Source organism: Mus musculus, chromosome 6, assembly GCF_000001635.26.
Source record: "Mus musculus strain C57BL/6J chromosome 6, GRCm38.p6 C57BL/6J".
Lineage (NCBI taxonomy): Eukaryota > Metazoa > Chordata > Mammalia > Rodentia > Muridae > Mus > Mus musculus.
The window spans coordinates 67,542,546-67,564,309 of record NC_000072.6 but is presented as its reverse complement, the minus strand read 5'-3'; the positions used below and the strand labels follow the sequence as shown (position 1 = coordinate 67,564,309).

At 42.1% G+C, this 21,764-nt stretch overlaps 1 gene segment (V, D, J or C) and 1 further gene; both read right to left on the bottom strand.

Annotated features, from left to right (window-relative positions):
• Nucleotides 1-8,674, bottom strand: part of Igk (immunoglobulin kappa chain complex) — a 3,171,119-nt gene extending 3,162,445 nt beyond the window's left edge.
• On the bottom strand, nucleotides 8,094-8,674 carry Igkv2-137 (immunoglobulin kappa chain variable 2-137). The segment is given in 2 exon segments: nucleotides 8,094-8,406; nucleotides 8,626-8,674. Coding segments are annotated over 2 exon segments (362 nt in total).

The following is a 21,764-nucleotide window of genomic DNA, read 5'->3' as shown; positions in this document are numbered from 1 at the left end:
TTATCAGTTGTTTTTGATTCTACCCTAGGTCTCTGAGGCATCCAGCTTACAGTCTCTGGCTATCCAGATAATGCCAGGCATGGGAAACCTCACATGACTAGTACCTCAAGTTAGACAACTCCATGATTGGCCACTCCTACAGCTCTGAGACACCATTTTTCCAGAACATCTAACATGCACTAAAGTTGTAGATTAAATGTTATTTGCTAAGATTGATGTCCCAACCCCACCACTGGAAGCCTTGCCTAGTTAGAGAAGATGCTTGGTTCAAGCTCTGTATCCTTCTTTTCGAGGAGTCCTTGCTAGGGTCACCTTCATAGGATCCCGGGAGTTCCAACTGCACTAAGTGCCCACATTATCCCCTAAATAATTCCCTATTCTAGTACCCTCTACCTGTACCCTTTCCCCACATCTCACCCTCTCCAACCTGATTCTTCCTGTTCCATTGCCTGCCTGCCTGCCTGCCTGCCTGCCTGCCTGCCTGCCTGCCTGCCTGCCTGCCTGGAATCCAACCACAAAAGCTATTCAATTTTCCTTTTCCCGGGAGATCTCTGCCTCCCCACTAAAGCCCTCCTTGCTAAATCTGAATTCTACTTTACACAGTAGGATTAAGTCATATGAGTGTGGTTTAATGATGTTTGATTCTTGTAAGTAGAGCTGTGGACATAAGAGCCAGAAGAATTCTATGTGAATTGTTGCAGACAGCTGAGAGCATCGGCACAAGCTGCAAACAATTATGATCAAGCAACCTTCTCTTTCACTGGCATACGGGATCTAGCTTTTATGTAAAAAACAAAAACTAAGAATCCTCTCTACTCTCAGTTTCTCTAGGTAATATTTCTTTACTCCTTAAATACTGAGATTTAGAAACTAATGTTTTGTATTTAAATAATGTGTGCTTGGAAAGTCTACAGAAGTTTCTTCTGTTCTCTATGAGTCTCAGCTGAAGATATGACTACTCATATGTAATGACTGTATCCTCTGTTAAGGTAGAAAAAGCATTTGGACTCAAAACATCCAGGAAATCCAGGACACAATGAGAAGACCAAACCTACGGATAATAGGAGTGGATGAGAATGAAGATTTTCAACTCAAAGGACCAGCAAACATCTTCAACAAAATTATTGAAGAAAACTTCCCAAATCTAAAGAAAGAGATGCCCATGAACATACAAGAAGCCTACAGAACTCCAAATAGACTGGACCAGAAAAGAAATTCCTCCTGACACATAATAATCAGAACATCGAATGCACTAAATAAAGATAGAATACTAAAAGCAGTAAGGGAAAAAGGTTAAGTAACATATAAAGGCAAGCCTATCAGAATTACACCAGATTTTTCACCAGAGACTATGAAAGCCAGAAGAGCCTGGACAGATGTTATACAGACACTAAGAGAACACAAATTCCAGCCCAGGCTACTATACCCAGCCAAACTCAATTACCATAGATGGAGAAACCAAAGTATTCCACGACAAAACTAAATTCACCCATTATCTCTCCACGAATCCAGACCTTCAAAGGATAATAACAGAAAAAAACCAATACAAGGACGGGAACCACGCCCTAGAAAAAACAAGAAGATAATCCCTCAACAAAACTAAAAGAAGACAGCCACAAGAACAGAATGCCAGCTTTAACAACAAAAATAAGAGGAAGCAACAATTATTTTTCCTTAATATCTCTTAATATCAATGGACTCAACTCCCCAATAAAAAGACATAGACTAACAAACTGGCTACACAAACAAGACCCAACATTTTGCTGCTTACAGGAAACTCATCTCAGAAAAAGAGAGACACTACCTCAAAATGAAAGGCTGGAAAACAATTTTCAAGCAAATGCTATGAAGAAACAAGCTGGAGTAGCCATTCTAATATCTAACAAAATGGACTTCCAACCCAAAATAATCAAAAAAGACAAGGAGGGGCACTTCATACTCATCAAAGGTAAAATCCTCCAAGAGGAACTCTCAATTCTGAATATCTATGCTCCAAATACAAGGGCAGCCACGTTCATTAAAGAAACTTTAGTAAAGCTCAAAGCACACATTGCACCTCACACAATAATAGTGGGAGACTTCAACACACCACTTTCACCAATGGACAGATCATGGAAACAGAAACTAAACAGGCATCAGGGCATCATCCTGAGTGAGGTAACACAATCACAAAAGAACTCAAATGATATGTACTCACTGATAAGTGGATATTAGCCCAGAAACTTAGTTTACCCGAGATATAAGATACAATTTGCAAAACACATGAAACTGAAGAAGAACGAAGACCAAAGAGTCAACACTTTGCCCCTTCTTTGATTTAGAAACAATCACCCATGGAAGGAGTTACAGAGACAAAGTTTGGAGCTGAGACAAAAGGATGGACCATCTAGAGACTGCCATATCCAGAGATTCATCCCATAATTAGCCTCCAAACGATGACACCATTGCATACACTAGCAAGATTTTGCTGAAAGGGCCCAGATAAAGCTGTCTCTTGTGAGACTAGGCCGGAGCCTAGCAAACACATAGGTAGATGCTCACAGTCAGCTATTGGATGGAGCACAGGGCCCTCAATGGAGGAGCTAGAGAAAGTACCCAAGGAACTAAAGGGATCTGCATCCCTATAGGTGGAACAACATTATGAAATAACCAGTACCCCGGAGCTCTTGACTCTAGCTGCATATGTATCAAAAGATGGCCTAGTCGGCCATCACTGGAAAGAGAGGCCCATTGGACTTGCAAACTTTATATGCCCCAGTACAGGGGAATGCCAGGGCCAAAAAAATGGGAATGGGTGGGTAGGGAAGTGGGGGTTGGAGGGTATGGGGGACTTTTGGGATAGCATTCTAAATGTAATTGAAGAAAATACATAATAATAAAAAATATTAAAAATAAAATCAAACAGGTATTAAGGTAAAAAAAAAATTGGACATAGTACTATCAAAAGATCCAGCAATTCCTGTCCTGGGCATATATCCAGAAGATGTTCCAACTGGTAATAAGGACACATGCTCCACTATGTTCATAGAAGCCTTTTTTATAATAACCAGAAGCTGAAAAGAACCCAGATGTCCCTCAACAAAGGAATGGATACAGAAAATGTATTACATTTACACAATGGAGTACTACTCAGCTATTAAAAATGACGAATTTATGAAATTCTTGGGCAAATGGATGGATCTGGAGGATACCATCCTTAGTGAGGTAACCCAATCACAAAAGAAGTCACTTGATATGCACTCACTGATAAGTGGATATTAGCCCAGAAACTTATAATACTCAAGATACAATTTGCAAAACACAAGAAAATCAAGAACGAAGACCAATGCCTGGATACTTCATTCCTCCTTAGAAAAGGGAACAAAATACCCAATGAAGGAGTTACAGAGACAAAGTTTCGAGCTAAGACGAAAGGATGGATCATCAGAGATCCCCACATAGGGATCCATCCCATAATCAGCGACCAAACGCAGACACTATTGCACATGCCAGTAAGATTTTGTTGAAAGGACCCTGATATAGCTACCTCTTGTGAAGCTATGCAAGTGCGTGGCAAATATAGAAATGGATGCTCACAGTCATCTGTTGAATGGAACACAGGGCCCCTAATGGAGAAGCTAGAGAAAGTACCCAAGGAGCTGAAGGGGTCTGCAACTCTATAGGTGGAACAACATTATGAAGTAAACAGTACCCCCAGAGCTCATATCTCTAGCTGCATATGTAGCAGAAGATGGCCTAGTTGGCCATCATTGGGAAGAGAGGCCCCTTGGTCTTGCAAACTTTATATGCCCAGTTCAGGGGAATGCCAGGGCCAAGAAGTGGGAGTGGGTGGGTAGGGGAGCAGGGTGAGGAAAGTGTATAGGGGACTTTTGGGATGGCATTTGAAATGTAAATAAAGAAACTATCTAACAAACAATTGGGGAAAAAAAGCAAGGGCTATGCTTCTCTCGAGTGGAGAAATTGCAATCAGACTCTTCTCGCACCATTTGGATAAATTAAGACTGGAATGATTGTAAAGCAATTTGTGCTAACTAGAAAAATCACACTAAAAATATACATACTTAATACCCAAACCCAAGTACTCTGCAGAAATAAAATCAAAACACTATTTAAATGAACCACAATGACTCTTTTATAAGTCTTGCTGAACTCCATCTAATATTCAGCTGTGGATTTCTTTCCAATGGAAGCTGGGTGGAGCTTCTCAGAGGACAGTTATGCTTGGTTCCTGTCTACAAGCATAACAGAATTCTTTGAAGAGTATCAATGTTTGTTTATTGCCCATAGAATGTGTCTCAGTTTGAGGCAGTCATTGGTTAACCATAGCCTCCAACTCTATCTTTGTTCCTGCCTCTTTTGTAGGAAGGACCCAACACAATTATTTAACAGACCTTGAAAGACAAGTTCTCAAATTCATATGAAAAGGCAAGAATCCAGGACAGCTAAAACAATTATGAACAATAAAAGAACTTCTGAGGAAAAAAAAAAAAAAGAACTTCTGGAGATATCACCATATCTGATCTCAAGCTATATTCCAGACCAATAGTAATTAAGCCTGCATGGTGTTGATAGAGAAACAGACAAGTTGATCAAGGAAATCAAACTGGAGACCCTGAAATAAACCCGCACAACTATGAACACTTGATATTTGACAAAGAAATCAAAACCATGTAATGAAAAAAGAAATCATCTTCAACAAATGGTGCTGGTCTAACTTCATGTAGAACTAAGTTCATGTAGAAGAATATAGATTCATGGTTGTGACCCTGCAAAAAACATGGGCCTCTGCAAAAAGGCCTCAACATAAAACGATATACACTAAATCTAATAGAAGAGAAAGGAAGAGTCTTGGATGCATTCAGTACAGGAGACAATTTCCTGAACAGAACGTCAATAATTCCGGAACAAAGATCAACAATTCATAAATGGGATCTAATGGAACCGAAAAGCTTCTGTAAGGCAAAGGGCACTGGCAATAGGACAAAATGGTAGCCTACATATTGGGAAAAGATCTTCATTAACTTTACATTTGATAGAAGGTTAATAACCAAAATATATAAAGAACTCAAGAAGTTAGAAAGCAACAAACCAAATTACCCCATTAAAAACAGGGTACAGAGCTAAACAGATAATTCTCAACCACAGCCCCCACAGGCCCCACAGCCCGCACAGGCCCCACAGGCCCCACAGGCCCCACAGCCCCCACAGGCCCCACAGGCCCCACAGGCCCCACAGGCCCCACAGCCCCCACAGGCCCCACAGCCCCCACAGGCCCCACAGGCCCCACAGGCCCCACAGCCCCCACAGGCCCCACAGGCCCCACAGGCCCCACAGCCCCCACAGGCCCCACAGCCCCCACAGGCCCCACAGGCCCCACAGGCCCCACAGGCCCCACAGGCCCCACAGCCCCCACAGGCCCCACAGGCCCCACAGGCCCCACAGGCCCCACAGCCCCCACAGGCCCCACAGGCCCCACAGGCCCCACAGCCCCCACAGACCTCACAGGCCCCACAGGCCCCACAGGCCCGACAGGCCTCACAGCCCCCACAGGAGAGGTGTGTGGCTATCAGTCAGGTAGGAACAGCAGCAAGCCTTCCCACATGCAAATAAGGTTTCCCCCCAAACTCTCAGTCCAAACCAGAGAGGTACCTGCTGTTGAACCCTGAATCACCCCCAAAACTGTATATAAATCCTATCCAGGGGATTAAAAGGCGCGAGAACTACTCTGTCGTCTGAGTCTTTTGTTCCGAGATGTAACACTTGGGAAGAGATCTTCTCTCCCAAAGAGCTACCTAAGGTCCCGCTGCACTCCTCACTAGATAGGGCTTCTCATCAGCCCAGCCCTACCCAAATCAGTGCAGAGCAGCTTAGAGTTACCGAGGGACCTGGAAGGCATGGCAGAGACTTCTTCTCCCTGCCTGCATTCGCTTCCCTTTGCTGGAAACCTCCCACCAGGCCTAGCAAAAGATCTCCATGGAAAACCTCTGGTACCCAGGCCCACAGATATGCTCCTCCCCACAGTTACCTGACAACAGCAAAGTAGCCCAGCCCACAATAAAAGGAGTTGCTTGCCCACTCCTCACTCTCTGGCCTTTCTTACCCTCGCTCTTACTCTCTTACTCTCACCCTCCCTTCCACCCTCTCTCCACGTGGCCATGGCCACCCTCTACTTCTAAACATTTCTCCTCTCTCTGCCTTTCTACAATAAACGCCTTAAAACCATGAACTTTTATCTGGATCCCCAGCAATGGAGCAGGTCTTCCTCTCAAGAGTTGTGAATCTAATCTCCTGCCTGGAGGCCTCCCTACATTCCAGCAATGGCTGCCACCAACCCAAGCCACCTGCAGAGCAAGCTGCCTGAGCTAACCAGACTCTCTGCTCCCCATGGTAACCTGCCAGAGCTCTGTTCCAACCCTTTTCCCTTCAGCCCATGGACTAGAGTCCGCCAGAGGGTTCCCTCTTTGTTCTCAGCTCTTCAGGACATACAGCAGCGTCTGGGATGTCCAAGAGTGAGAACCTGACGTCCCTGGCCTCCAAGTGGCCCAGAGACCCCAGAACCGGCTCTTCCACGGTGCCCAGCAGGGTTTGTGGTGCTGGAGAGATGGAGCCTGACTCCTCAGTTCCACGGGGACCACAGACTGTGCCTTTTCCCACCCTTGGAGCAGGATCCCGCAGCTTCTCACAGTCCAACGCCCAGGTGGTTCTAGGGGGCTGTGCAAAGCCAGTTTCCTTCTCTGCCTCGCCCTGTAGCCCTAGCCCCGAGCAGATGCAGGCCCCCATTTTTTCCCACAGCTAAGATCAAAAACTCAACCTACAGCACATGATGGTGAGGATGTAGAGCAAGGGAGTACTCCTCCATTACTGTGATCGCAAACCTGTGTAGCCACTCTGGAAATCAATCTGGCAGTTTCCCAGAAAATTGTCAATAGTTCTACCTGAACACCCAAATACACTCCCTCCTGGGCACACACACACAACATGTTCCACCATACCACAAGAAAAAATGCTGCACTACACAGCTTTATGTATAATAGCCAGAAACTGGAAACAACCCAGATGACCGTCACCCAAATAAAGGATACAGAAAATGTGGTTCATTTACACAAGAGAGCTATTTAAAACAAGGACATAAAGGATTGTGTAGGTAAATAGATGAAACTAGAAAGTATCATCCTGAGTGAGGTAATCCAGACTCAAAAATGAATACAAAGAATGTACTCACATATAAGTGGACATTAGCCATAAAGAGCAGTACATCCACATTATATTCTACATATCCAAAGAAGCTAATCAAGAAGGAAGACCCAAGTGGAGTTGCTTTAATCTCATTTAGAAGGAGGAATAAAATAGTTAGAGGAGATAGATGGAGGGAGGGAATTGGATGCAAGAGGGTGTGTGAGGAGGGGAATTGGGGGAAGGTTCAAAATCAGGTGTGGGAAGAGACAGGAGCGATGCCCAGAGGGACAGAAGAATGAATGGAAACATGCATCTGGTGGGCATAGAGGGGTGGGGGTATCTCTGGGACATTCCAGAAACCTGTGAGGGGAGGATCTTTCAACACTGTCATCTTACAAAGTCTCAGAGAATCTCCCATTGCTACATAGCATAGAATCACATGTCCTCAATAATCCAACTTGAAAGTAAAATCCAGAAGAAAACTTTATTCAATGTGGTCACACTGAAAAATAGGGGGGGGGGGGAGAAAATACATCGAGAAAACTACCAGAATCGTGCAGTTCTGAAAGGAGATTGAAGATTAAACTTAGTGCCACGCTGAAGCAGCCCTGTTCAAGGTTCCTGACTACCACTGGAGAAAGTGGGTGCACTTGTATCTATCATCGTGCAAGACACTGAGTGACATCTCCTGCAGAAAAGATGCTGCTTCTCCTCCTACAACCATGAACTCTTATGGAAAGTCCCATTTCCTAGGGATTCATTGTTTCCATAGCTGAAAGTTAGAGAAAACCAGTGTCTCTTAAGAATGGCTTCAATTTGCCATGTTGATTACATCATGATACATCCAGACAAGGAACAAACCAGGCAGCTTGGTCACCTCAAGTAGTGAGGTTTTTGTTCAGGGCTGTATCACTGTGAAAGGATATTCTAGATGTTGCATACAGTAATAAACACCCACATCCTCAGCCTCCACTCTACTGATTCTCAGTGTGAAAGCAGTTCCTGACCCACTGCCACTGAACCTGTCTGGGACTCCTGAGGCAAGGTTGGACATCCGATATATCAGGAGCTGAGGAGACTGGCCTGGCCTCTGCAGGAACCAATACAAGTAAGTGTTGCCATTACTATGCAGGAGACTCTTACTAGACCTGCAGGAGATGGATACTGACTCTCCAGGAGTGACAGGTACAGAGGGTGCAGCCTGAGTCATCACAATATCCCCAATGGCTCCTGAAATAGAAGAAAGGAAAAGTTATCCACAAACATGATGACACTGTGTTACTTTAGCAACTTCCTAGTCACTGAGGTCATGACTTTCATTCATATTCTAAAAATGTTCAACATAAAATACTAAGTAGAGAGAGCACAGAAACTCTCTAGAAATCACCTAGACCTTCTGCTTTCCCCAGAGTCACCCACATTCTCCTTGATCTTTGTTTTTCTCCTCACCAGGGATCCAGAGCACAAGCAGCCCCAGGAACTCAGCTAGGCACCTCATTCTGAGAACTTGATACAAAAAGTCTTGAGTAGTCAAGACAGAAATGGAGGCTAGCTTTTGTCTTGGACCTGCAGGAGAGATCCTCCCAAGGGAGCAATATGCAAATCCCCTGCTTGGTGCAGCTGTGTGAAAAGTAGCCAGCAGGAGGAAAACCTACTCTCAGTAATGAAGTGTTATAAAGTGTCTGCTCTATAGAAAAATAGATACAGTCTCTGCTGCCTACAGCAGGGAGCAGTTGGACTCCACTGTGAAAGGCTGGGTCAGCATCAGTGGAGACACAATCTACAAGAACACTGGCATGTTAAGATAGCACCACAAAAAAAGGGTATAATTTTCAGCATAGCATCTTCCTGTCTAATCCTATCTGAATTTTTGTTTTAATTTTGCCAGACGTGGGACCCCAATGAAGGAAACTAAATGGAAAAGTAGTCCGCATATCTATAAAAGGAATGACTCTCTGATGACCATTTACCAAAAAAATGTTGATACAACGAAGCCCGGAAAAGAGCAATGAAGTTACAAAAAACACATCTAATTCCCAATGGTCAGTTATTACTTAATTAAGCGTTATTAGTTAATATTTTACCACTTAGATACAGTCAACAGGCAGACACAGCAAGCCATGAGCTCATTCAAAGTGGGAAGATTTAAATAGTGTTTGTTCCATATTAGAACTCAAGAAATTGAGATGACAATTCTGCAACTCAAGCCCTGAGGCTTCAGCTGAAGAATATGTCTCCAAATCTACAGAGCAGTACCTTTTAGAAATATGCACACTTGATATTAGAATGGATACTCCAGCTTGTTTCTTGGGCCCATTTTTTCTAGCCCTATATTATGAAGTAATGATCATCTTTTTTGCTGAGATGTGTTTCTTGTATGCAACAGAATGATGGATTCTGTTTACAGATCCACTCTGTTAGTTTGTGTCTTTTATTGGGGAATTGAGACCATTGATGTTGAGAGATATTGATGACCAATGATTTTTAGTTCCTGCTGTTAAGCCCCAATTCCAAGGGAAACCCAGAAGAGCTCAAGAATCCCGAAGTCAATTTGCAAAAAAAAAAAAAAAAAAAAAAAAAAGTCCTTTTATTTCAATCAAAAACCCATACAGCATATGTTTGGGGTGCAACCCCTATCTCAGTTGTTTTAGCACTCAAATAAAGAGCAGTTAGAAATTCTTTGAATGCTTAGGGTGAAGGGGAGGGAAGGCGGGCTAGGTAAGTTATAACTCAGACACAATAGCATTTGGTAGGGTAGAATTGCAAGGCTGGGGGCGGATTAAAGATTGTCTTTTGTGGGGCTATCAGGAACTAGTTTTATGGCCAGCCATAACAGTCTGTGACCTCTGATTGCTTCTTTTCTATAATTTAAGCATGGGACCCTAATCTTTCTTCAAGGATAGGCAACAGCTGTGGAATAGCTTCCCCTAACTCTCCCATAGGGGTTCCTGACCTCCATTCAAAGTTTGCCTGTGGGTACCTGCATCTGTCTCAGTCAGCTGTTGGGTATAGCCCCTCAGTGGGCTGTTATGCTAAGTTCCTGTCTGCAAGTACAACATAGCATCATTAATAGTGTAAGGGAATGGTGCCTGCCTATGGATGGGCCTCAAAATGGGCTAGTAACTGGTTGTTCACTCCTTCAATTTTTCTTTCTGTCCTTCCTTCCTTCCTTCCTTCCTTCCTTCCTTCCTTCCTTCCTTCCTTCTTTCCTTCTTTCTTTCTTTCTTTCTTTCTTTCTTTTCCTTTCTTTCTTTCTTTCTTTCTTCCTTTCTTTCTTTCTTTCTGTTTGTCTGTCTGTCTGTCTGTCTGTCTTAAGAATATTCTGTGTTGCAATCTAGCCTCAATTTTGCTGTATTGCAAGGATGACCTTCAGTTTCTAATTTTGTTCCACTTTCTGAGTGTGGGGATTTCAGGTGTGAACCAACATGCTGGTTTTACAGTGTTGGAGATGGGACCAAGGACTTTTTGTATGCCAAATAAACACTTTACCATTTCAGCCAGATTTTCAAGGCCCCCAAACTCTACTTAAAACTAAAACTTCATTCTAGGAATTTTTCCTTGCTACCATAATCATGTGTTTTTTGCTGTAGTTGTTTTAAGATTAAATGTGTTTAAGATGTTGGTGCCTCTAAAGTTGGAGTTACAAGCAGTTTTGAGGCATTGACATGGGTATTGGGAACTAAACTTGGGTCATCTGGAAAAGCAACAAGTATTCTTAACCTCTCTCTAGTCAATAAATATAATCTTTAACTTGCAATGTGCAAATTATTTTTGAACAAATTTTATTTACTTATGAATCCTTAGTTAGCAGCACTAAGTAAACACTGCACTTAAAATTGTGTCATTTTTCTGCTTCACCTACTGATCTCAACACTTACCCTTCTTTCCTGTTTTTATTCCTGATGATGTGTTTGAACTCTCAATCTTCTCACCTCAATTCCAGAATGCTAGTTTCATGTATGTGATATTATACTGAGCCGGAATTATTTTTCCAGCAATTCCATGTTGTGTTTTTAACTTTGTTCCTCAATTTTTGTTTTTTGAAAAGTAGAGTTTATCTTAGGACAGGAGCTAGTGTCCTGTTGATCCAATTAAAGAATACATGAGGCTTCCAATGTAGCTCAGCTGGTAGAGTGTGTGCCTACCATGGATGAAGCTCTGGACTCCATTTCCAGTGTTGCAGAAATCAGGTGTGATGGTGATAGTTCCAGTACTGAAGAGGTAGAGACAGGGAATCAGGAGTTCAAAGTCATTCCTTGCTACATAATGAGCTTGGGATATGTGAAAGCCTCCCATTTGGGGGCAGGAGTAGCAGTATACACTGTTCTTTAACATTTGATTGATTCTTTGTGAATTTCACATTATGCATTCCAATCCCACTCTTCTCCCCAGCCCTTTGTATCTTCCCTCTGGCATTGCAAACGCCCCAAAAGGGGTGGGGGGACAAAAACATCTAATTGTGGTGGAAGCTGTAGTGTGTGACAATGTGGCCCACAGAATACTCTTTTGTCCACACTTTTTTACTTGCAAATGTTCATCATTGCAGTGAGAGTCTTTGGTTAGGTTCGAGGCCTCTGATTTCTGCTATGTGACCAATACTGGATCCTCATCAGGACTCCTCTTAGATATCCTGTTATTACCCTGTGTCATGGAGACACTGCAGCTTTGGATCTATAGAACCAGTCCCTTTCCATGCTTCAGCAGTTCACAAATGGGATAGATGGTGGGGTGGGCCAACTCAAAGCCCTGTATTTGAGCATGAGTAGTCGCTGAGATGATCAGCCTGTCATTCTGCATCCATACCATCAGTGCAAGCCCTATGTCAGCTCTCTCACTCAATGCTGCATCCAGCAGGAGGCAAAGCCAGCTCTTCTACTCTCATGTCCTGGGGGTTGGCTCACTTGCACCCACACCAGCAGGGCAAGGTCTACTGTGTTGCTCAGGCAAGATACAGGCCCTGATGTCCTGAGTGCTGTAGCTGGTGAGGAAAGGGACAGCTCATGACCTCAGGGCCATAGGACCTGCCATAGGTGGAAAAGGGTAAGGGCAGAGCTCCCTAACCTACACCACTTCATGAGAAACAAGTGGCTGGGTCACATCTCCCAAGCTCATGCTTTCAGGGACAGCTCATCCCCACCTCCACCCTGACACCAGGGCTAGCTCCTCTGTGATGCCCAGGAGAGGTGCAGGGCCTGTTCTTCTGCTCTCATGATCCTGGTGCCAGCACTCTGGACAGTTGCAAGTGGCAAGGGTTGGGGTAGGGGTTATTTCTTCTTCACCTGTTCCACCAAATGGCAGACACACTTGCTGCTAACTCATCTGCAAACCCCCTGCAACCAGGACCAGCTCTACTGGGTAGCACACAGTTTTAACTCCTGCATTCAGAAAGCAAAGACAGATGGATCTCTTTAAGTTTGAGGCTAACTTTGTCTATGAGGCCAGCCTTGTCTATGTTGGGATTAAAGGCCAGCCGTGGCTACATAGTGAGATCCTTCTAAAAAGGGTGGGGTCTGGAGAGAAGGCTTGGCAGTTTAGAATACTTGTTGCTCTTGCAGAGAACTTCGGTTCCATTCTTAGTGCCCTCATGGTATCTCACAATCATCTGTAGTCCCACTTCCAGGGAACTTGACACCTTCTTTTGACCTCTGAGCGCACCAAGCAATCACATGGTATACATACATGCAGGCAGGCAGGAAAGCACACATAAAATGTAGAAATCTAAATAAAAAAGTGAGGACTTTACATGCCTCTCAGTAAATTTTTCTAGTTTTACTGTTAAATTATTCAGCAGCTGTCTGGATGCCAGCATGTTTCTACACTACTAACAGAATAATAGGAATCTGTGTTGTCAGAGATATTACTTTTGGCTGGATGGAGCTAATTTTAGAATCTCCCTGATTATAAATAAAGCTGTCAACTCTCTAATATACCATTAAAAAAAATTTAAGAAATCTGATAGTTGCCAAACAGGGTTTCTACCCAAATGTTCTGGCACTAACCCTGCTGTCTGCCAACCATTTCATCCGCAGTGTCCTAGTTAGGGGTACTATTGCTATGATGAAACATGATTAAGAGCAACTTGGGAAGGAAAAGGTTTATTTGGCTTATTCATCCAAGTCCCTGTTCATCGTTGAAGGGAGTCAGGACAAGAACTCAAAGAGGGCAGAACCTAGAGACAGGAGCTGATGCAGAGGCCATGGAGGGGTGCTGCTTACTGGCTTGATCCGCATGCTTTCTAATAGAACCCAGGACTACCAACCCATGATTGACCCCACCACCATGGTCAGGGACCTCCCCCATCAATCACTAATTTAAAAATGCCCACGAAGGAGAAGAAGAAGAAGAAGAAGAAGAAGAAGAAGAAGAAGAAGAAGAAGAAGACCACTGTTGTTTCCTAACCTCAAAATCTCCCAGCTCAACTATCAAGAGTATATTTTTCTGAATGAACTTCAGATTGCTTTCTAAGATTTTCTACTTCAATGTCACTAGCGAAAACATCTTAACATAACCTCACTAACAATTTAATTTTTCAAATTCTTTCTAAGGGTGGTGGTCACTGCTGACAATATACATTTTGAAGGTCTTTCCTAGGGTGACGACTGAACCTTTTACCTGTTCTAACAGTAAGGCTTGAGGAAGATCACGCACTTTTATTGTGAGTGCGGATGATGTCGCCCAGTGAGGGGCTAGAAGCCCCCTTAGAATCTTCACACAACACTTAGATTAGGAAGGATGTGAAGACTGAGAGTACCACAAGCAGAGCTATGCTCCATGACAACATGAAGTCCTCAGGACACTTAGTCCTCAGGGATCTGACTCTCTCAGGGACAAGCACGGTCATGCTAACTATTGGGCCACATTCCATGGGTTCTAAAGCTGTTCCTCTAAAACTGGACTCCACAGTAAATGGAAATGGCCAGTGGTTTTTGTTTGCTTCTTTGCTTGTTTTGTTTTGGGAAGCTGCCATTGATATTTCATTTGTCCTATTTTTATGTCTGCTCCTTAACATCTGCTACTAAATTCACATCTTGAGTATTTCTATTTATGTACACATAATCTTGAACTTGTCCTAAATGCATCTAAGGAAACTTGGTAACAACAGCTCACATGTGAGAGTCAAAGTAAAAGAATGTCAAAGGTCAAATGTCAGCTTTACCACAGAGTGATAATTTCTCCATATTTTTTTTCCAAAAGTGAATAAAGATGTTTCATTTTTAAGTTATGGTGGAAAACAATTAAAATTTGAAATGGGATTTACAAGGTTCCTGGAGCTCTCCCTTCCATGGTCAGCTGTAACTTTTCCTGTTGCTTTCAGTGGATTAGATTCCACTTCCCTTTCCCTTAGCCTTCCATGACTCAGGAATGCAATTTGCTCAGGCATCCAAGAGGTGGAGCCACAGTTCGTTTTGGGCCCTGTACTTTGCTTGAACATTTTATATGTATCTTACAGTGACCATTCTTAGTAGAACTGTGCCATGCTTATATTCACATACTATGTAATTGCTTATATTCCAGAAGACTGGGACTTGTTAGTTGATAATGAGAATGACAAACTAACAGGTGAGGAATTCTGAGTATTAGCTGGGATGCACAGCTTAAATGACTAACTACTAGCTCACTGTGCCAGAACCAGTTCAGTCCCCTATCATAACCCACTAGGAACATCAATAGCAATAGGCACAGCTGCCAAAAATACGTTAGAAACTTTTGTGCAAAGTCTGTGAGCTGAAGGACTGATTTCATTGTCCGTTTTCATATTCGCCTTAGTTAACCAGTAAGAACTGTGGTTTACCCCACTCCACACCATCAAGTCTCTCTAGCTTCTTAGAGCAAAAATGTCAGGGTATGCAAGGCACAGGTTAACATGAAGTTTTTCTCTATCGTTTTCTTCCTTATTTGAGACAGGGTCTCTCACTAAAGCTGGAGCTCACTGATTTGGCGAGACTGATCATATTCACATGTGTATGAGGGCTCATATGCCAATAGGTACATAAATACTATAGACACTCACACACAAATAAAAAAGCAGTACTACTGGTGACTTAGTTTTTTTATGTGTACTCAAGCCATATTTTACTTATACCTTTGCTGGAGCTGGACAGATGGCTCAGTGGTTAAGAGCACTTGCTGTTCTTGCAGAGGATCTCAAGGTCTCTTTCCAGCACTGATATGTCTGTTCGCAAATGTCTAAAACTCCAATTTTCAGGGAATTTGATGCACAATTCTAGACTTCTTGGGCATTACAACCACATGTCACACACACATACTTTCAGACAAATACTCCTACACATAAAGTAAAAACAAAAAATTAAAAATAATTAATCTATATGTGTTCATATCAGAAGTGACACAGAAGCAATGAAGAAAAAACATGCATTGAGTAGAAAGTTTTCTCCTATTAACTTAGCATTCTCTAAGTTTAATATTTTAAGTAATTTTCTATCCGATCTGGTGAGCAAACACATTGCGTTGCTCTGTATTGGTGTTGACTAGAACCTATGCAAAAAGAAGAGGGTGGGATATCAGATACATTTTAGCTTTCTTTGCTAAGAACTGAACAAAGTCCTGCTTTCAAGTTGTCACAGCCCTGTGGGAAAGAGTTCCTCTGGGAAAGTAACGTTAGGGGGGCAGACAGCAGCCCTCAATGACCCTCATGAATTTTAAGGACAGTGACTGCTGCTACTCCAGTCTTCCTGGACAGAACCTGGGCCATGCAAGTCGAGTGCCTTCTCCTAGTTGGGTAAGTGTTTTTCAGTCTCAAGCGATGCAGCTAATTCCTGGCATGGGAGTGAAGTGATGGTGAGAGGATGAGAGAGAGCTTTGAGAGGGAGGATGCATTGTTGAATGAACCTAGAATAGATTTGGGTATCACTACTTTTTATTCAGCTAGTGCCTGGCTATTTCAGTGTTGAAAATAATGCTAAGTTAGCAAATGCGTTAACTGTGTGCTGTTGTCTGGAAATTAGAAACTAAGGTTGTTCCAACCGGTACTAGGTAAAAATTAAAAGTACACAAGTGCTTCTGCAGAACTGATGTACTATATAAAAATCAAAAGTAGACCAAATTAGGTCTGGGGATATGGCTCAGTGGTTAAGAGCACTGACTGCTCTTCCAGACTTCAATTCCCAGCAACCACATGGTGGCTCACAGCCATCTGTAATGGGATCTGATGACTACTTCTGGTGTGTGTGAAAACAGCAATGGTGTACTCACATACATAAAATAAATAAATCTTTTAAAAACAGACAAAATTAATTTACAGCTTTCAATGTTAGACAGTGGTAACATCTGAAGAGGAGCCCCTGAAAGGCTTCTGAAGTCCTGATCATGTTCTGGCTCTTGACCTAGAGGATGGCTACATGGGGGTTTCCAGAAATAATGCCACATTCCAGTGACTCAGTGACCCTTGGTTCATATGATATTCATTCAAAGGAAAATGGCTAGTTAACAGTTTCCATTTTTGCATCATATAATGATACCAGGACATGTGTGTGACTAATGATGGCAAGTTTGTTTACTTGGGTTTTTAATGATGGAGACAGTATAAAACTGTCCCTGAAGAAACCTGTTTTTATTGTCTATCTGAATTTTTTTTTTCCTGGCATTGATTTGAGTTGTTGCCTGCTTTTGAAACTCTAGGTTAACAGATATCCATAGACTAGTTGGGTTAATGCGCTTAGCTACAGGGCTGGTCTTTCTAACTTGGAACATTCATGTGGTGGACACATCAAGGCCAGCAAGCCAAGTTATGGTCTGGTCTATGTAGCACTTCAGTAGGATGGCTGACAAGAGACAATCTGTGCTACCAAACTGCTGGTGCTCCTGAATACAGAGGTCTTGCCCGCGCCCAACTGGCCAGGAAGAACGACGCTGCAACAGGATCCTTCTGCACACGTTTATTCAGTCCTATTTCTTCTTTCTCTATATCTCCCTTGTTTATATCTCCCTTGTTTATATCTCCCTTGTTTATATCTCTCCCGAACCCTGGGCCTCTCACTCTTAAATAGTCTCAGTTCCCATCCACGCACAACAGGCCACGCCACCTCACCAGGCACGCAGCTTCAGCTAATCAGGGCAGCAGGGGCATATCTCCATCAAAATGGATTCACCGGTATCCTGGTACACCTGCGCAACTCTCAAGATGTTTGTGGCTTATATGAGGAAGTCAGGTGCAAGTCATACGACTTAGCTGCAGTCCCTGGCGCCTTTGGGACTGCCGCCACACCCGATCCTCACACAGAGGTAAGCCAGAGTCGTGTACTTCTTCCGTGTTTCTCAGAGACTGTTCAAGAACATTCTGAAAGTAAACCTTTTTGTTCCAAAATTATAGGTTAAAAGTGAAGTGTCCCAGTTCCTCTTTAGCACTTGATTTCTGCCACAACAAGCATCCATCCCATCACAGTTGACCATCCAAATCAGTGGAGTATCTACGAAGCTTTCTCCAAGGAACTGCTGACCAAAATAAGCTAGTGACCACACCCAAACATTGTTCTAACTATAACCGTTGTAGCATTATTGGCAGACAAGGCATTCAAACTGAGACCTACCTATGATAAATCAGTAGAAAAAAAATGGTAGGTGTCATACTATGTGAGTCCTTGAAATGACTTCATTCATGTTTTAAGAGGTGTGGCTTTGCAATATTGTATGTGATAAAGGACATTTCTTAAGTTTTGAACATAAAATGATTACATAAATATCTTTGGTATTTGAGACAGTGTCTCACTGTGTGGCCCCAGGTTGCAATTCTCTTACCTGTGTATCTTGAGCGCTGGTGTTACAGGCTGACAGAGACATGGAAAGAAGTATTAGAAAGATGTGTCAGTACATGTGGTTATAGATAGTGGCTTTAATCAACATAAACAGTGGGGTTTTAACACAATTTAAATAGAGAGAGAATGAAAACACTTGGAAGGGACTACCTTTTAACCATACAAACTCAGGAATAACACTTGGAAGGGACTGCTTACATTACTATTTAACTGTCACTGCAGTCAAGAACATTTAGCTTCCATTGAAGGGCTTTAGATCCATTGATGTGGCTCTTTGATAAACTGCTAGGATAATTTTTTTTTTTTTTTGAGACAGGGTTTCTCTGTATAGCCCTGGCTGTCCTGGAACTCACTTTGTAGATCAGGCTGGACTCGAACTCAGAAATCTGCCTGCCTCTGCCTCCCAAGTGCTGGGATCAAAGGCGTGCACCACCACCGCCCGGCAGGATCAATTTTTAATTATTTATTCACATACTTGATGCACAGAATTGGAACATGGAGCTGTGAATATTCTGAGCATGTGCTCTTTCACTGAGCCATAACTCTGGATAGGTCCTCGCTAAGGTGTTCTTTAAGCAGCAGACAGTAGATGGTTATTCTTAAGAACCCATTGCCTTTGCATAGGCCAAAAAGTTATTTCTGCTGCATTCACAGTACACTAAGTCCTTATAACAAGAATAAATTATTGGTGTATATTAAAATTGTGTAGTGCTTTTAATAATAGATGGATACTCACTGCTCTACTAGTACATTGACTTCAGTGATGTATCAGTATAACTTTGTGTGCAACTGTCTAGTTCCATGAAGAGTGATATCACACATCTCTAAGTCCCGCTGTAGGTCTCATCACATTTGTGTTTCTGTAACAGTATATCTAAGTACAGCTGTACTCTGACATGCACTACAACATGTGCACTGTGATACAAGTATACTCCTGTGCTCAACTGTTTCAGTACATGCACATAGGCTTGTGCTTCAGTAGTAGGACAACTGTTTTTACTGAGACACTGGTAGGCAGTGAGACACAAATGTGAGCTGCAATACTATTGTTTTCAAGCACATTATGGTACTCACATATCCAAGTGTGCACCTGTCTAGTATTTCCAGTAAAGCTGGTTGGCTATTTTGCCCATCTGTCCTGTCCTTGAACTCCAAACCTTACCCCTAACCCTAACATTTTGTCTAACCTTACACTAAGCAAATGATTGACCATAACTACAGTACTAATGTTAATACTAATTGTAACCCTAGCAACAATCATGATTCTAACCCTAGCACTAACCAAAACCATTGCATAAACCTACCCTTAACCCTAACACTAAAGAAACCTATTTTTCTGTTAGAAACATAACTGAAACAATACCTGAATCTGTATGGTTAAAAAGGTAGCCCTTAGAAGCAAGCCTCAGGCAGTCCACCCAGCACTTCAGATTGGAAACTAGCCTTGAACAGACCTTGATATGCTAATGAACCAACTCCCAGGTGGTGTTGTTATGGTAGTATTCAGGCCCCAAGGTGGGTGTCCAGATAACATTAAGCAGCCACTAGTGAAATGATACAAAAATTGGAACTTTGGAAGTGGTCTCTAAGATCACACTACTGTGCTCCCAAAACATAGCTTGTCTAACTCGAGGTGTTGTATGTGACTTTGGATTCAGTGATTATTGAACTTCTGGCACTGTTGCTGGACTCATACAGATCAACTGGCCAGGGCTCTTAAGGACTTCCTGGACCTTCCTCATATCTACATCATGTTCTCACCCTATTAAAGGGAAAGACTTCAGAGTGGAGGTGGGTTGAACCAACAAGTTTATAAAGCATCCTCACTGGAGAAGATTCCCCAGAGGAACCCTGCAGCATTTTCTGCCCAATCAACTACAACTAATACTTGGTGAGATGTCCGCTTAACTTCAGTATTCTTATATTATAAGGAATCTTTGTGTAAATAAATGGAGCATGTTTAAAGACAAATCTTGTGTGGACATCCTAATTGCCAAGTGCCTTTCAGCCCATAGGCCTTGCTGGGGTAATGTCAAACCCATATATTAACTGTAAACCTAGAGTTGACCTAAAGCTCTCCTAAAAGTGGGTCTACATTTAAACCAAACTTTCATCCTTTCTCTAACCATATCCTTAATGCTAGCCCTAACCTTAAACATAACACTTGCTCTGTTCCTAAACCTAACTTGAATAATAACCCAAACCCTAAATCTTACCCTAAATTTAACCCTAATTTGAACACTAGCCTTGGATTTCTGAGTTCGAGGCCAGCCTAGTATACATAGTGAGTTCTAGGACAGCCAGAGCTATACAGAGAAACCCTGTCTCAAAACAAAACAAAACAAACAAACAAAAAAAAACAAAAAGAAAAAAACACTAGCCTTAAATACATGACTGGCCTTAAAGAAATTGTAAGCCTACCTCTAACTCAAATTCAAAAACTACTTCTAATAATAACTGTAGACCTTATACCAACTTTATATAAAACTCTTGCTTAGCACTCTGAATAATGCTAACATTGTCTCTACTACTAACACTAAATCTAAACTTAGCCATAATTCTAACCCAAGTAACACTAACCATAACTTAAACCTAGCCCTAAAGCTAACACTAGGCCTACCTCTAATAATAACCTTAGAAATAATACCAATACTATACCTAACCCTACCCTAAAATTAACCATACTTCTAAATATCACATTAATCTCAGAAATATAACTAAAACTTTCATTCTCTAACACAAACTCTGGTTTAAACATAACTGTAACTCTAACATTCATCTTAGAATAAACCTAAAACTGTCTCTAGAACTAACACTAACTAGATAACCTTGACCATTACACTAAACTAAACCTACTCTTTTTAAGATTTATTTATTTATTATATATAAGTTACACTGTAGTTATCTTCAGGCACTCCAGGAAATGGCGTCAGATCTTGTTACAGATGGTTGTGAGCCACCATGTGGTTTCTGGGATTTGAACTCAGGACCTTTGGAAGAGCAATCGGTGCTGTTAACCGCTGAGCCATCTCTCCAGCCCCTAAACCTACCCTTTAATTACTATAGCCTAACCTTCACCCAACACTTTCTAATCTTAATTTCTACCCTAATCCTAGCCTTAATGTACAATAATTCTAATCAGATCCTAAGCAAAATCCTAACCTTATCCCTTCATCTTGTCCAAACATTAAAACGAGGTCTAAAACTAGCCAAAATCAAAATTTTAACACTAAATTTTCCCCTTGTCAAGTGCTAATCTTAACTCTAATGCTAACACTAATCATGACCATTACCTAAAACTAGTCTTAACCCTATCCATAAAACTTAAACCTAACACTAAACACAATTTTATATCTAACAGAAACACTAACTCTAACCCTAGTTTTAGCCCTGAAATAGAGTATCCTAAACATACTCTATTCTAGCCCTGGTTCTAATGCTATCTATAGTCCTAACTCTAAAGCTAGCCATAATCCTAACCCTAAACCTAACAGTAGCTCTAACAGTAGATTTAACTTGAACTGTTGTCCCAACCCTAACTCCCACCCTATGCTAAACTCTAGAACAAGGAGTAGACCTAATTCTATCCCTAGCCCTAAATTTAAATCTAACACTAATTTTAAGACTATTTCACACTACACTAAACCTTAGCTTAAACAGTAGCCCTAAATATATTCTGACGCCTAACAAAACCATAACTCTACCTCAAGTCTGCACCATAAAACTAGGTCTTCAATAACTTCTACCCTAGTTCTAACTCTACCTCCTGCACTAACTCTAGACCAGCCCTAACTCTAAGCCTAATAAACCTTAAAC